Below are 13,901 nucleotides of genomic sequence, written 5' to 3' on the forward strand. Positions count from 1 at the left end.
TACCTCTCTCTTCAGAGACACTGATGTGCCCAAAAACAACACTCCATTCGATTTTATAACATATTTAAGACTCTTAAACAAAATAATGCACAATTAAATGGTTTAATTATATGTTACCTGGTGAACTACAGCTTCAACGAGACGAGCATGCACAGTATTATGTATTTGGAAATTACAAATTGTCAGCGGCCAATTCTTTTTGCTGTGGAGAGAGAGAGAGAGAGTATGTGTGTGTGTGTGTTTATGTATGTACACGTGCGTCTGTTTAAGCACGTGTATTTTTAATAACACTTTATTTTATGCACGCTCAATTACAATTGAGCAAGACTTATCCAGTAGTTTTATATTATCTCGATCAAGTCAAGAACTGCCCAAGTGACATTTTTTGCGAAAATGAGTTAATGACATCATGCTGTTGTATGTGTGAAAGGGCATCACACTAATGGAAGAAACGACCAAATTCATCACATCTACCTACTTTAATAATGTCTTTAAAATGTTCCTGAAGTCAAGAAATGACCAAGTAATTACACTTGGACACTTCTTACTATTAGTTCATAACATCAAGTCAAAAATTGTCCAAGTGCAGGTGTTACAGCATTCATTTCAATTTTAAATAGCAGCTGTTGGAAGCAATGTGGTAATGTGGTAACTCTGTGTTGTTTTTTAAAATCAAGCTACATAGTTTATTGTTGTGTGTAGATGGTATCATTATGTCAACAAGAAGTGAAGATGGATGATTCAACTTCAAGTTGTAGTGATGAGCCAAGTATTAAGAAGAAGAAATCCAATCCTGATTCGTGGAAAAGAAATAAGATACCTCTACTGAAAGCAAGTGGTGTTGAGCATGTCGGTAATATGGCAATAAGGTACTAGAGAAGACGAACTCTCTGGACAGGGAAGACTAGTCTTCAATAGTCAGGCAGACACTGACTCTAGAGAGGCCGTAACGAGAAAGAGAGCGAGAGGGGAAAGGGGGAGGGAATAGAGGGAGGAAAAGGAGTGAGGGGGGAGAGGGGGGAGAAGGGGATAGGGAGGCAAAGGGAATGAGTGAGACACGGAGAGAGAGAGAGAGAGAGAGGGAGGGAGGGAGAGAGAGGGGGAGGGAGAGGGAGGGAGGAAGGGGGAGAGAGTGAGAGGGATGAAGAGGGAGAAAGTGAGTGAGGGATCCTACAGGTTCCTATTAAGATTACTGTCCTTTCACCATTTGTATGATTTGCGGACAGGAATGAAGACCAATCAGTCACATTGCACATAATGTCTACGTGGATTTTTTTTTTATTGGGTTATTTTACGACGCTGTATCAACATCTAAATTATTTAGCGTCTGAATGATATGAAGGTGATAATGCCGGTGAAATGAGTCCGGGGTCCAGCACCGAAAGTTACCCAGCATTTGCTCGTATTGGGTTGAGGGAAAACCCCGGAAAAAACCTCAACCAGGTTACTTGCCCCGACCGGGATTCGAACCTGGGCCACCTGGTTTCGCAGTCAGACGTGCTGACCGTTACTCCACAGGTGTGGACACGTGGATATCATAGTGTGAAAACTTAAGAAGGGGAATCCCATTGCTAGGTTGCTACTGAAGCACGTGTCATGACAGTGAAAAGTAAATAGTAGGACTATGTCATTAAGCACAATACAAGTGCGACCAAATTCTAGAATTTCTACAACTCTCCAGATTAAGATGCTAGGTGCTAAAATACGTAAAAAGACGTCGTCCAGTTTAATTGAGGATAACTGAAACTGTAGATAAGGGGGATTACTGTACACTTATTTATAATAACACTCCACAATTTGCATTGATGTTCATGATCAGTAGATCAATTTATTTCTTGCTTCCAACTTCAATGAGAATTTTCCCATGCTATATGGATTTGAATGCAATTATATCTACTTTAATTGTAGTCGGATTTACATTAGTTGTCAACAAGTTCCTGACATTCCACAGATTGATTTATTTTTGATGACAATATAAATTTATATCATTTTTCTTCCTCATCTTCTTTTGTGGACCAGACAACACTGGAGCAAAATTTGTGCTGAAAGCTGCCACAATGCTTCATGTCCTTTAGAAACACTGGAACACTTTTGAGTTGAGTGGTTAGATTAGATGGTGTCACCTGTTCTCGACTGTCTGCATGAGGGTGGGAAAGTGCTTCATGCATTTTGTTTTCCGTATCTTTTAGCTTATTTGGTTTAACAAAGCATTTTCTTCATTATCTGCAACTATGTCACTTTTTAAGTTTTAGATATAGGTTTCGTAAGTAACTGACATACAAGTATTGTTGAAATAGAACCTTCAGATCTTTTCTCAAATTGCCACTCTTTTCCGTAACACTTACTAGGTTTTCCAGAGAACTTTCCACTACCATATTAACATCACCTACCATCTTGGCTGTGTATGTGTGTACGCATGTACATATGGGCTATTCCATATGAAATCGATCAGTAAAAAACCTCGCATTTTTTTATACTCTAATTTTTTCCCTATTTATAGAAGGTGCTGAGGAGAGTGCATTTGCAAAAATATACTATGGAAAGTCAAACGCTTTTCGTATTGTTGAGCGACAAATTTAGCGTATTTTAGAAAAACAAGCCTCTTTCAGCGCTCAGAACTCTGGAACCATTTACTGTAGAACATTGAACGAGAGCTCATTTTGAAGCTGACATTTGGTAGGTTATGATAAGAAGTAATCCTTATTTTTATTGTGTACAGAGAGACAGATAATCTGATTTTACTTACTTTTACGCTTTTTGATCCTTTGTAAAAATGTAAAAAAATATTGAGAAAAAAACCTTGCATTATTAAGAGGGATTCGGCATTGTTTGCTTAGTGGTATGGCAATAAGTTTCGAGGGTATTAAATAAATTATTTTCACACGCCTGGACTTGGACGGTGCAGTACCACAGGCACTGGCCGAGAGCTGAAGATAAGCGAGCCTTGGGCGTCATTTTACTCCTGTGTTTATGAAAACTTGTGATAAAGCTAGCCCAGCTATGCGCTACTAGACGAAACATCACGTGTTTGTCTCCTGGCCTTGCTTATCTGGGCTAGCTCCCGTCTCACAGTCAGCTGATTAGTTCACGCGCGTACTATTTATTTTCTTTATTTGATATTTTCAATACTTTCTTATCAACATACCATCAGTAAAAAATGTGTGTTTATTTTTTTACTTTCAATGCAGAATCTAATTATATATTTTTAAAATATTTTTTTCTAAGCAAAGGCGTCTTAATGAGGAAAAATCTAAATTTCTCCATTTCCATAAAAAGTGCAGTCAAATTTAGTACACACAATAGTGCTCAGGTTTCCTACAGTATTCGATTAAATGGAACTCATCTCAAAGAATCTATAAGCACAAAGTTTCTTGGTTTAGAATTGGATAATCACTTGAACTGGAAAACGCATATAGAATGTATTACTCGTAAATTGAGCTCTGCCTGTTATGCATTAAGATCCTTATCTACTATTGGTGATATAAACTTACTCAAAATGTCATACTTTGCATATTTTCACTCTGTAATGAAATATGGCTTAATATTCTGGGGTAACTCGTCTGAAGCTAAACACGTTTTTGTTTTACAAAAGAAAGCTATAAGAATAATGGCCGGTGTGCATAAAAGGACCTCATGTAAAAATATTTTCCGAAACTTAGAAATCTTGACTTTACCTTGTGAATACATTCTTTCCGTAATGATGCTGTATATTAAGAACCAAGATAAATTCAGTACTAATCAAGACATTCATCATTTTAATACAAGACATAAATCAGATCTTCATCTACCCTCTGTTAGTCTAAGCTGTTTTAAAAAAGGAGTTCGCTATTCATGTATAACAGTCTTCAATGCACTGCCTAATTATCTTAAAGATTTGAAGAACAACGAGAAAAGGTTCAGAAAAGAATTAACCAAATTTCTACATACTCATACCTTCTACACAATTGATGAATTGTTTATGCTTGTGAATTGAATTATTCTACTTAAATGACATGTACAATTTTATATAGCTCAACTAAAATATGTTTTTATATTGACTTAATCTGTTTACTATGTATTGTATTTTTTGTTTAGCATAACTGATGAATTGTATGTACTGTAAATTGAATAGTATACTGTATAGGTCAACTGATGAATTGTTTAAGCTTATAAATTGAATTAATCTACTTCATATGAATTGTATAGCTTAACGAAAATAAGTTTGTAAATTGAACTAATTTGATTGTATATGTTTGTATAGTTTGGCTGATGAATTGTAAATGTTCTTAAATGATTACTAGTCAGTGTAGCTCTACTGATGAATTGTATACAGACCTACTGTAAATTGAATGGTAATATGTATAGCTCAACTGATGAATTGTTTATGATTATAAATTGAATTAATCTACTTGATATTAATTGCACAAATTTGTATAGCTTAATGAAAGTATGCTACTTTGTATTGTATATATTTGTATAGATTTGGCCGATGAATTGTATATGCTTTAAATTGAATAGTAATCTATATAGCTCTACTGATAAATTGTTTGTTTGTAATTTGAAGTAGTTTGCATGATATGTATTATCAATTTCTGTATATCACAACTGGTTGAATTGTTTATGCCTTAAATTTAATTAAATTGTTTTGTATTATAATATAGCTCAACTTATGAATGATCGTTTGCGTTTGTAAATTTAATAATCTGATTGGCTATGTATTGTATACTTTTAGTAGAGCCATCGATGTTGGTCAGTCGACAGACTCGCTGGGCTGCTGATCCGGAGCTGCGTTCGGGCTTGGGTTGGACCCCCCTTTGGACTTTGGTTTCTTCGGAGGTTTTCCCCAGCCGTGGGACTGAAGCCGGATGGTCTATGGCGAGTCCTTGACATCAACCCCTTTGATTTGATTACCCCCTTTGATTTGATTACCTGGTTGGGTTTTTCCGAGGTTTCCCCCACCGAAAAGGCAAATGCCGGGTAATACTTTGGCGAATCCTCGGACCTCATCTCATCTCACTACATCTCGCCAAAATGTAAAAAAATGTAAAAAAAAATGTAAAAAAATGTAAAAAAATTGTACAAAATTGTAAAAATTGTAGAAAATTACTAAATTGTAAAACTATAAAAATTTGTAAAAATTGTAATTGTAATATTGTAAAATGTTGACATGTTCCACATCTTAAAGCTTCATTGCTCATGTAAGATCTATGGAATAAAATAAATGAATGAATGAATGAAAGTAAGAAAATCTGTTTATATGTCAATATAAACTTTAATTTCGCAAGATCAAAATAAACCGTGATTTTTATCATTGGGTGAAAGGGTTTTGGAGCTACAACAGTTTAAATTTGCTAATTTTATGAAAATACGATAAATTTAAATATTTTTAATTTAAACACTATGAAGTTCTGATACCTCAAACTTTGCACAAAGCATTGTATCACAGTTCTCTACGTACAAAAAAAGTTTCATTGTATTTAGAAATTGTAAGGTCAATTTTCTCTATATTTCAGTCGATTTGAGATGGAATAGCTCATATGTATGTTTGTATGCATATGCATGCATGCTTCTACATAATCTTATATTATGAGATGGGTAGAAGCATATGTGACCACTGAAGATGGACACTCGGCACTTTGTGCGACTATTTGGCACAAACTAGCATTCCAGAACTGATTTATGCAAAATGCACTAACTTGTTTCATTGAAATTGCCTTCTTTAGTTGGTATTAACAGAAATTCTTAAGTATTATAGAATTCCACTTTTATGTCTCTTCTTTCTTTTCATTCAAAGAATATATATCTAAAATATAACCGCCTATTTCAAAGTTTCCCATATTAATACTGTTATAAACATTTAACAGCACTTCTGTGAGTAAAAGACTTAATGTACACAATATACTGGGTGAACAGTATAGAGCAAAATAGGTTTCAGAGCCTCGTGTTGCCTTGAGTCTCCCACCTCCGTACACATAGCCGGTTGGTCGTGAAACCTGTTCTGCTCTATACTGTTCACCCAGTATAGGTCAATCACAGTAAGACTAATGCACCAATATTATACCAGGAAAACTGAGGTTCAAATTTTAGCAAGATTGTTAGAATTTTTGGTAGACAAAGAAAAACTAGCACATTTTTACTTTGTATTTCCGTTTCCTTTCAAAATTTCTACTGTTTCTTCATTAACCTTAAGATCCAAAATGCAGATTAAGGCCTTAGATCAGGCATTTCCAACTGTTGACGATGTGACATCACACTTCACTGCTCTCGAGCTCCTTGAGAGGGGAAGCATAGCTATAAGATTAAAGTAGGGGTAGTGACAGTAGAAGGGATGGAAATGTTTAAATAGCAGAGACACATTATCCTCCCTCACATGCTCTACTAGCTCTGCTCCGAGAGAAATGCGCTCCCATGTCACAGGTTGACCAGTTGGAAAAGACTGATTTAGATCATTCAGACAGAATCACTGTCCATACCTAAACCCTTCAGGTGGCTTTTCATCTGAGAAGATACTGCAGAGATTTCTGAGTCAGGTTTCCAACTATTACCACGTAACACTGACTGTCCCAACACCAGAGGGATTCCAATTAGATGGACTTGACTGGCCTCTGTATGCAAGTGGGTAATGATCATTGGACGTCTCTGTGTCTCGACACAGAGTTATGTTTCACAAAAAAGTAATGAACTAGCTCGTTACCTGCACTCGATAACACTGAAGATCATACACATTATGAAACCAGTTCTGATAACATGATGTTACAAAATAAACGTAAGAGTAGAATTGAATGGAGTGTTGATAGAATTAAATTTGTAACATCAAAATAAAACCAACATTTTTATCACAAGTATCACTCCAGTCAGCACCAGATATTAATGCTATGAAATGCTACTGTACTGCATTATTTCTAGACTGCTGTTCAGAATGCCTTACTCATGAGATTAATTAATCAAGAAAGAGGTATGGGACTTACACTGTAAAGAACACGTCTCTGGCGTGGTCTTTTAAGTTTAGTTGGACTCTAAGTCTCAATATCTCGTTATTTCATTAAGGAATAACTATTGGTTCTCGAAATTGAAATTTCGGATCACATACTTGTAATATTTTTGTAATTTTTTTTAAATTAACGCCAGTATAAGAGAGGAATATATAATTATGTCTAAGTATGATTAGTCTTGTGTTTCTCTGTAAATAGTTTCTGTGTCTCTCTCAGCCTATTTGTGTCTAACTCCTGAGGCTGTGTGTCCCTCTCTCTCATGCATCTGTGCATTTCTGTGTCTGTATCTCCTATGCCTCTGTATCACTTGATTCCATGTCTATGTGTGTCTGTATCATGAAGCTTTATATCCTCTGTCTAAGAGCCCATCTCTTTTATGTCTTTGTGTACCTGTGTTTCTTGTGTATCTGTGTTTGTATCTTCTGTGTGTCTGTGTCTGTTATCTCTTGTGTCTCCGTGTTTACCGTGTCTCTTGTGTCTATATCTGTTTCTCTCTTTGTGTGTATGTGATAGATCGTTAGATCTATTGAAGAAGTCCAACAGTATCTTTTTGAATAGGTAATTGTTGCATCTGTCGTCGTTAATCATCAAATACATGTTGCATATTACAGTGACAGCTATTTAATTTTATGAATGAGGAAAATGCGGAAGAAAGAACGTTCTGTACTGTTTTTTCCACCACAAAGTCTCGTTAGACTTGCTTGGATATGAATTCGGATCTCCAACATAGAAAGTTGTTGCTCTTGCCATTTGGTAAGTGGTACTCAAGACAGATTTTAATCACAGAAACAACTCAATACAGCACTCCAATGAAACTGTAAATTGAGAAACAACATACTAAAAACTGTGAGAACAAAAAGTTTTTCAACATTAAAAGGAACACGTACGAAATTACTTCAGTTATGTGAGTTTACCTTCTTTTCTAATTGAATCCGGTTCTTTCTCTACTCTTATCCTAGTCTTGTCACCTGATGCTATGACGTCTCTGATGTTTAGGTATGGTTTTCTTTCATTAGTGTACTCAACCTTCACTTTGGATACAGCCTTCTCAGCCAGTTCTTTTGTCTCAGCCACTATTAATCCCAAAGGTTGACCTGCATATTTTATTTTTCCACTGCAGAACACCTGGAAATAATTTAAATTTTCTGTTATTTCACATTATTTATAATTTATTAATAGGTCAGTGTCTCTGTCATTTACATAATGGCTTGGAATAACAAGCCATTAGTTTATATTATTATTATTATTATTATTATTATTATTATTATTATTATTATTAATTTTGGTTCATTTTACGATGCTGTAACAACTGCGATTGTTATCCAGCCTCTAAGTTAAATGAAAGTGATAATGCCAGCAAAATAAGTGCAGGGTCCAGCACGAAAAGTTACCTAGTACTTACTTGTTCTTTATGTGTAAACACCCAGGGAAAAAAAAAAAAAAAACCTCAATCAGATAACTTGTCCCGATCAGAATTTGAACCCAGGCTCATTCGTTTTATGGTCAGACATGCTAAACATTACTCCACAGTGGTGGACAGCACGTTTATATCCCCAGAATGAGGCTATTGTGATATTCAAGGCAGAAATTTACTCAGTGTCTTGTTTCCCCAACAAACTTATTCGATTCTGATTCATTAATATTACGTCATCTTAAGGATGCCGAAATGTATTACCTATGTATCATTTAGTAAAAATATAATCAACTTTCTTTCACTCACTCACTCACTCACTCACTCACTCACTCACTCACTCACTCACTCACTCACTCACTCACTCACTCACTCTTTCGTTCATTCATTTGATTGATTGCTCTTTCTTTGGTAAGTAATTAATCCAATCACCTATATAGTAAGTTACAGAAAATACTTATACCTCTTCTGGTTCTTCAAAGAACGTTAAATTTGACGGTGTAAAATCATTTGATCCTGGAATGTCTTTATCCCGCAAGAACTTTATAACACCAGGGATTCTCTGAAATGAAAGAAAAGAACAGAAATTCGAATATCTGTGATACATATGGTCTCATGATTGTAATAGCTATTGTGTGGTCATTCTTGTTTCCGGCAATGAAACAAAAACATAAATCTGGTCAACTGACATGTTGATTATTTATTGGCATTAGTTGCTGATGAAGTGACGACATGCTGGTGGAAAATATTTCCACTTTGTCAAGTCTATACCCAGGCCGTAATAACCTTGCACTTGACAGTTGTTATTTGAACTGGCAACCCTTTCTATAGAAAAGTTGAAGAATGCTGTGCAATAGCCTTCTGAACCATTCAGAATGTGTCATTTTCGATCAGCTGCTTCTGTTGCTATGCAGGGCACTGCTGTGTTGTCGGTTTGCTACATGCCGTGTTACATGGTGTTACTACCACATGAGTAACTTAATTTGTGCGTTAATGTTATAAAGACATAAATAATTTATAGCACTGCTGGGTGTCGCATAAAAATAAATAAAAAGGACGTCATTCAGAAAATAATAACTTGGATAGTAAGAATTCTTTGCATTCAGGCCATTTGAGTTAACGGAACAGAACTGCAATCTCCGTGAAAAGCTAAGACGGCTGTTGTGTAGTGGTCACTGTGTCAACATCGCATTTCTTGCTACCAACATTACGCAAAGCTGTCAGATGCAAGGCCTGGGTATAGTACTGTGATCTAGTGTTCGCCAAATATTATTTAACACATGCACATCAATCCCTTAATTTATGTAAAATTTTTTCCAATTGTTAAAATAACTTAATTACAATTATGTTAATCGTGACTTCTAGTTTGTTTTTAATTACACACTTGAAACAAACTGCACTACCACAATTATTATGTTTATCTTACACATTAAACATTATTGTCCAGTATTAAAATACTAAAAGCGAATGGCTACTTGTCTAATGAATTCATATTTATGTTAAGACATGATTTGCGTAAAAATTGTGGGCACAATTTCTAAAACCACACGAATATTGCTGAACTGTTCAAACTTCTCTACAGTTATTCGATAAAAACGTGAACTTTTTTATATGACAAGCATTGTGTTACTTGGCTTCTGTGTATTAAAGGGACATTACTTTTACAGTCCTACTTGAAATATTAGTTTATGTTAACATAAAATCTCTCCATCAATTGGCAATTTTTTGACACTTCTATGACATTCTCTGTGTTACTTTAACCTGTCAGTTTAATGACACTGTATTAAATACTTGCTTATCTAGTGTCCGTCCGTTGAACTGGCGATAGCGAGATGGTATTTTTGTGAAATGAGTCCGAGAATTCATATGCGATTACTCTACATTCGCTTTACAGTTTGAATAGTCCAAGGAAAAATTCAATTATGTAATCGTCCAAAGCACAATTCCAACTCAAGTTTCAGCACAGCCTGACATTACGATGTCACTATCCCAAAACTACACAGATGATCTGTAATGTGTTAAAACCCCGAAATGTAACACTCATAATACAGTACAATACAATCTGTAACAAAATGACTACGACAGAGTTCAATAATATATTTGTCTGTAGACTACACTATGGGAATATGAAAACAAGCAACCACGTGAAGGTGAATTACACCAAAATTTGCAATGCAGTAGGAAATAAAAATTACAGGTCTACTGTATAAAATTATGTTTCACTTAAGTTAATTTCGAAATTTTACTTTTATTGTACATTCAGATGATTATAATACTTATGTCCTATTTATGCCCACTGGGTCATTTTCGACCCAACCAGAAATTTTGGTTTCATTTTCATTATTAAAGGTCCTTTTTCTTTTATTGTTAATGAGATTGTTATTTACATTAATGTGGATCGTTTATTTCTCTCTGCGGAATTTTCTCCTTAGATGAGCATTGTTTTGGCTGACATAATTACACGTAGCATTTAGCGCTACAGATGAACCCAAATAATCCAAGGTTGGTAATAAACCATTACACATTTTGTTGAAATTAGCACATACATTTTGAGCTAGGGCATGTAAGACTATATGTCCCTAGGTTAGAAATAATTACACTGTTTTTTCTGCAATGTAGAGAGACTGATAACAGAAATGGGTGGTCGTTTTCGACCCAGTGGGCACATTCATTGTCGTGTTTCACTTTTTCCACTTATATCTAAAATCTTATTTATTGTCTTTACTGTTTGCCTGCTAGTGTAAATACAAGATTTTTATATATTCTAGAAAGAGGAGGGTTACAGTAACTTGAGAAAATATTTCCATTATATCTACTTCCTCCAGCTCATAATGCTAATGATATTGGCCATGACTCATTGAAGACGGTAATAACAACTCTGATAATTTTTTTATGCCGTAACCATCTAAATACAAGTGCTGAGCTTGGCATCCAGGGTAACGAAGATGGGAAACCTATATGGTTTGGCTATAAAATTTTGGTTATGGCTCAACAGCTAGGGTACCGGTATTGTATGTTTTCTTGTTATTCATCAAGGCCATACTGAAAATACTAATAGTAATAAGCCTGAGCTCGGAGAATCTATCATTTATTACTTCGTGAGCCAACAAACAACGACAGTGTGGAGGCTGCACGTGGATAATTTCAATGCCACTTTAATTTAGGATGGCATGGTCGTGTTCCATCAGCACATGCAATTAACACGTGGGTACGTAATTTGGAGGAAACTGATTCAACTCTACAAAAGAGATCTGTAAGAAGACTGCAAACTTCTCGTATACCAGACAATATCGAGGCTGTCACAAGAAACCCACAGTGTTCAGTTTGACGTCATGCAGTTGCTCTACAGATGAAACATTGGAGTGTTCAAAGAATACAGTCACTGCATTTACAGTTCCATTCATATAAGCTACAGAGAGTCCAGCAAATCAAACCATCCTAAATTAGTGGCATTGAAATTATCCTACAGCCTGTGGACCAGGGGGTCATTGCTGCAATGAAGCAGATTTAGCGACACAATTTTGAGCAAACTTTAACAGAGAACCTACTGGTTTTTTTGGAAGAGACTGTCTCTATTGAATGTTATTTTGTTAATTTCAAAATCATGGATGGAGATTAGGTCCCTTAGTATATTGCAGTCATGACGAAAACTGCTGCCAGAAATATAACAATCTGATTTTCAAGGATTCCCAGAGTAAAGTGATGCTTCATCAGATATTACAAACGTATAAGGCTTCGGAAATGTAAACAAGAAAAATGTGGAAGATAGATTAAATGTAAACGCATGTGAACCTAACGTCCAGGTTTTGAGTGATCAAGAGATAATCAGGGCAGCAATTGGAGAAGCAAGTGAGGAGAGTGGGGGAGAGGAAGAGAAAATACCAGAAGAAACACTTGTGAATCATAGTGTCGCTCTTTATTGTGTTGATACTTTGCTCGACTATATGGAACAACGGGATTACGATTACACAGATGTCATTGCCATTCAGAATATTCATTCCGTTATATGAAAACATTTAAATGCATCTAAGAAATAGAGAAACATGACTGAATATTTCCATCAAGAAAACAAACAGTGAAAGTTCTGTGGCAGGAGTGACAGTTCCAGAGGCTTGAAGACTTTACAGTTATTGTTTGATGTTGATTATAAATTGATGGTAGTGAAGTAACCGTATACTAAAGTTTTCCCAAGTAGGCTACAAACATCAGTGCAGTAAGTTCAATGATTAAACTGCAGCCTGATATTTTTATTCTGCCGTAAAAATTAAAAATACATATATGTTTATGATTTTCTTATGCTAAACCATTATTGTGGCAAATCAATAAACATTTCCGATTATTCGTGTTTTTTGTTTATTTGTGCCATTTTGTTCAGTGATTAGTATGAATAATCGAATGTTTGTTGTACTACTATTATTATTATTTCATCATCATCGTCGTCGTGAAACCATAGTGTGAAATTAAGAGAAAAAGAGCGAGAGAGAGAGAGAGAGAGAGAGAGAGAGAGAGAGAGAGAGGAAAAACCTCTTCTTCAGTATTTAAAGGAGCAGTCCGCGATAAAATTCGAAATTTTGATTATATTATAGGACGTTTACCTAAGTAATCCTTAGATTAACAGTGTTTGTCTCATCTCTCTACGCCTTTTAGTTTGTGAAATCTTAAAGGTCTTACTGCAAGCTCTGACGTCATAACCACCGATCGCTTCATAAGACTACATTGTAGTTCTGTTTGACATACAGTGGTGTAGAACGAGTAAATACATATTCATATGTTACAGTGAGTTATTATTAACTCACTTAGGACCTATCACATGCATATAGTACTGTAATTGTAATAGTAATAATAATAATAATAATAATAATAATAATAATAATAATAATACTAGTAATAACTTACCCAAACTCTATCCCACTTTAAATCCCGTGTACAATGCATTCTGTTCCATTCTGTGATTAGAACGACTTGGGTCTAATAAGGGTTCAAACTGAAAAGGTTTAATATTTTGATCAATTATAACCTAAGTCAACGTTCACTGAGTGAGTGAATGTATGTGAGACGTGAAATATTCGTTATATAGGGACTACAGATACGTGTTTATCTCACGTCAGCAATAAATTAGTACATTGTTTATATTATTCTATTGTACCATAGTTGTTGAGTCACACGGTTTAGGCACTGGGGCTATGTTTGAGAGAACCTCTAAAACATGTGGATCATCGAATTGCAGTAGTTGATAATCACGAGCTACTTCCAACACATTTCTCTGTGTATCTTCTCTCCACGGGTTTTCCTTCCTGCTGTATGTTTTCTTTTCCACCCATCGTTATTGGCTTAAGAGTACTGAACTCTGGAACCAGTTACATCTATTTTCACGTTGTAATTATGGTCCATTATCGCAATCATAGTTCTTGTTACTACTCCATCATATTGAAAGTGTTTTCTCTTAGGAGTGTAAACCAATCTCTCGTTAGGATATGGTTCAAGTTTGCTGGTGTGACAAAACTGATTAGTCTGCTTTA

General features: G+C 35.3%; 1 protein-coding gene across 5 annotated transcripts in view; it reads right to left on the reverse strand.

The window, feature by feature from the left end:
- Window positions 1–13,901, reverse strand: part of LOC138707859 (uncharacterized) — a 234,955-nt gene that overhangs the window by 89,099 nt on the left and 131,955 nt on the right. For all 5 annotated transcript variants that reach the window (XM_069837844.1, XM_069837848.1, XM_069837845.1 and 2 more), the window contains exons 14-15: window positions 8,846–8,944; window positions 7,886–8,096 (exon numbers count right to left, since the gene is read on the reverse strand). In XM_069837844.1, the coding sequence (XP_069693945.1) occupies window positions 7,886–8,096; window positions 8,846–8,944 (310 nt within the window). The remainder of the gene's footprint in view (window positions 1–7,885; window positions 8,097–8,845; window positions 8,945–13,901) is intronic.

This window comes from Periplaneta americana, chromosome 10 (genome assembly GCF_040183065.1).
Source record: "Periplaneta americana isolate PAMFEO1 chromosome 10, P.americana_PAMFEO1_priV1, whole genome shotgun sequence".
Classification (NCBI taxonomy): Eukaryota; Metazoa; Arthropoda; class Insecta; order Blattodea; family Blattidae; genus Periplaneta; species Periplaneta americana.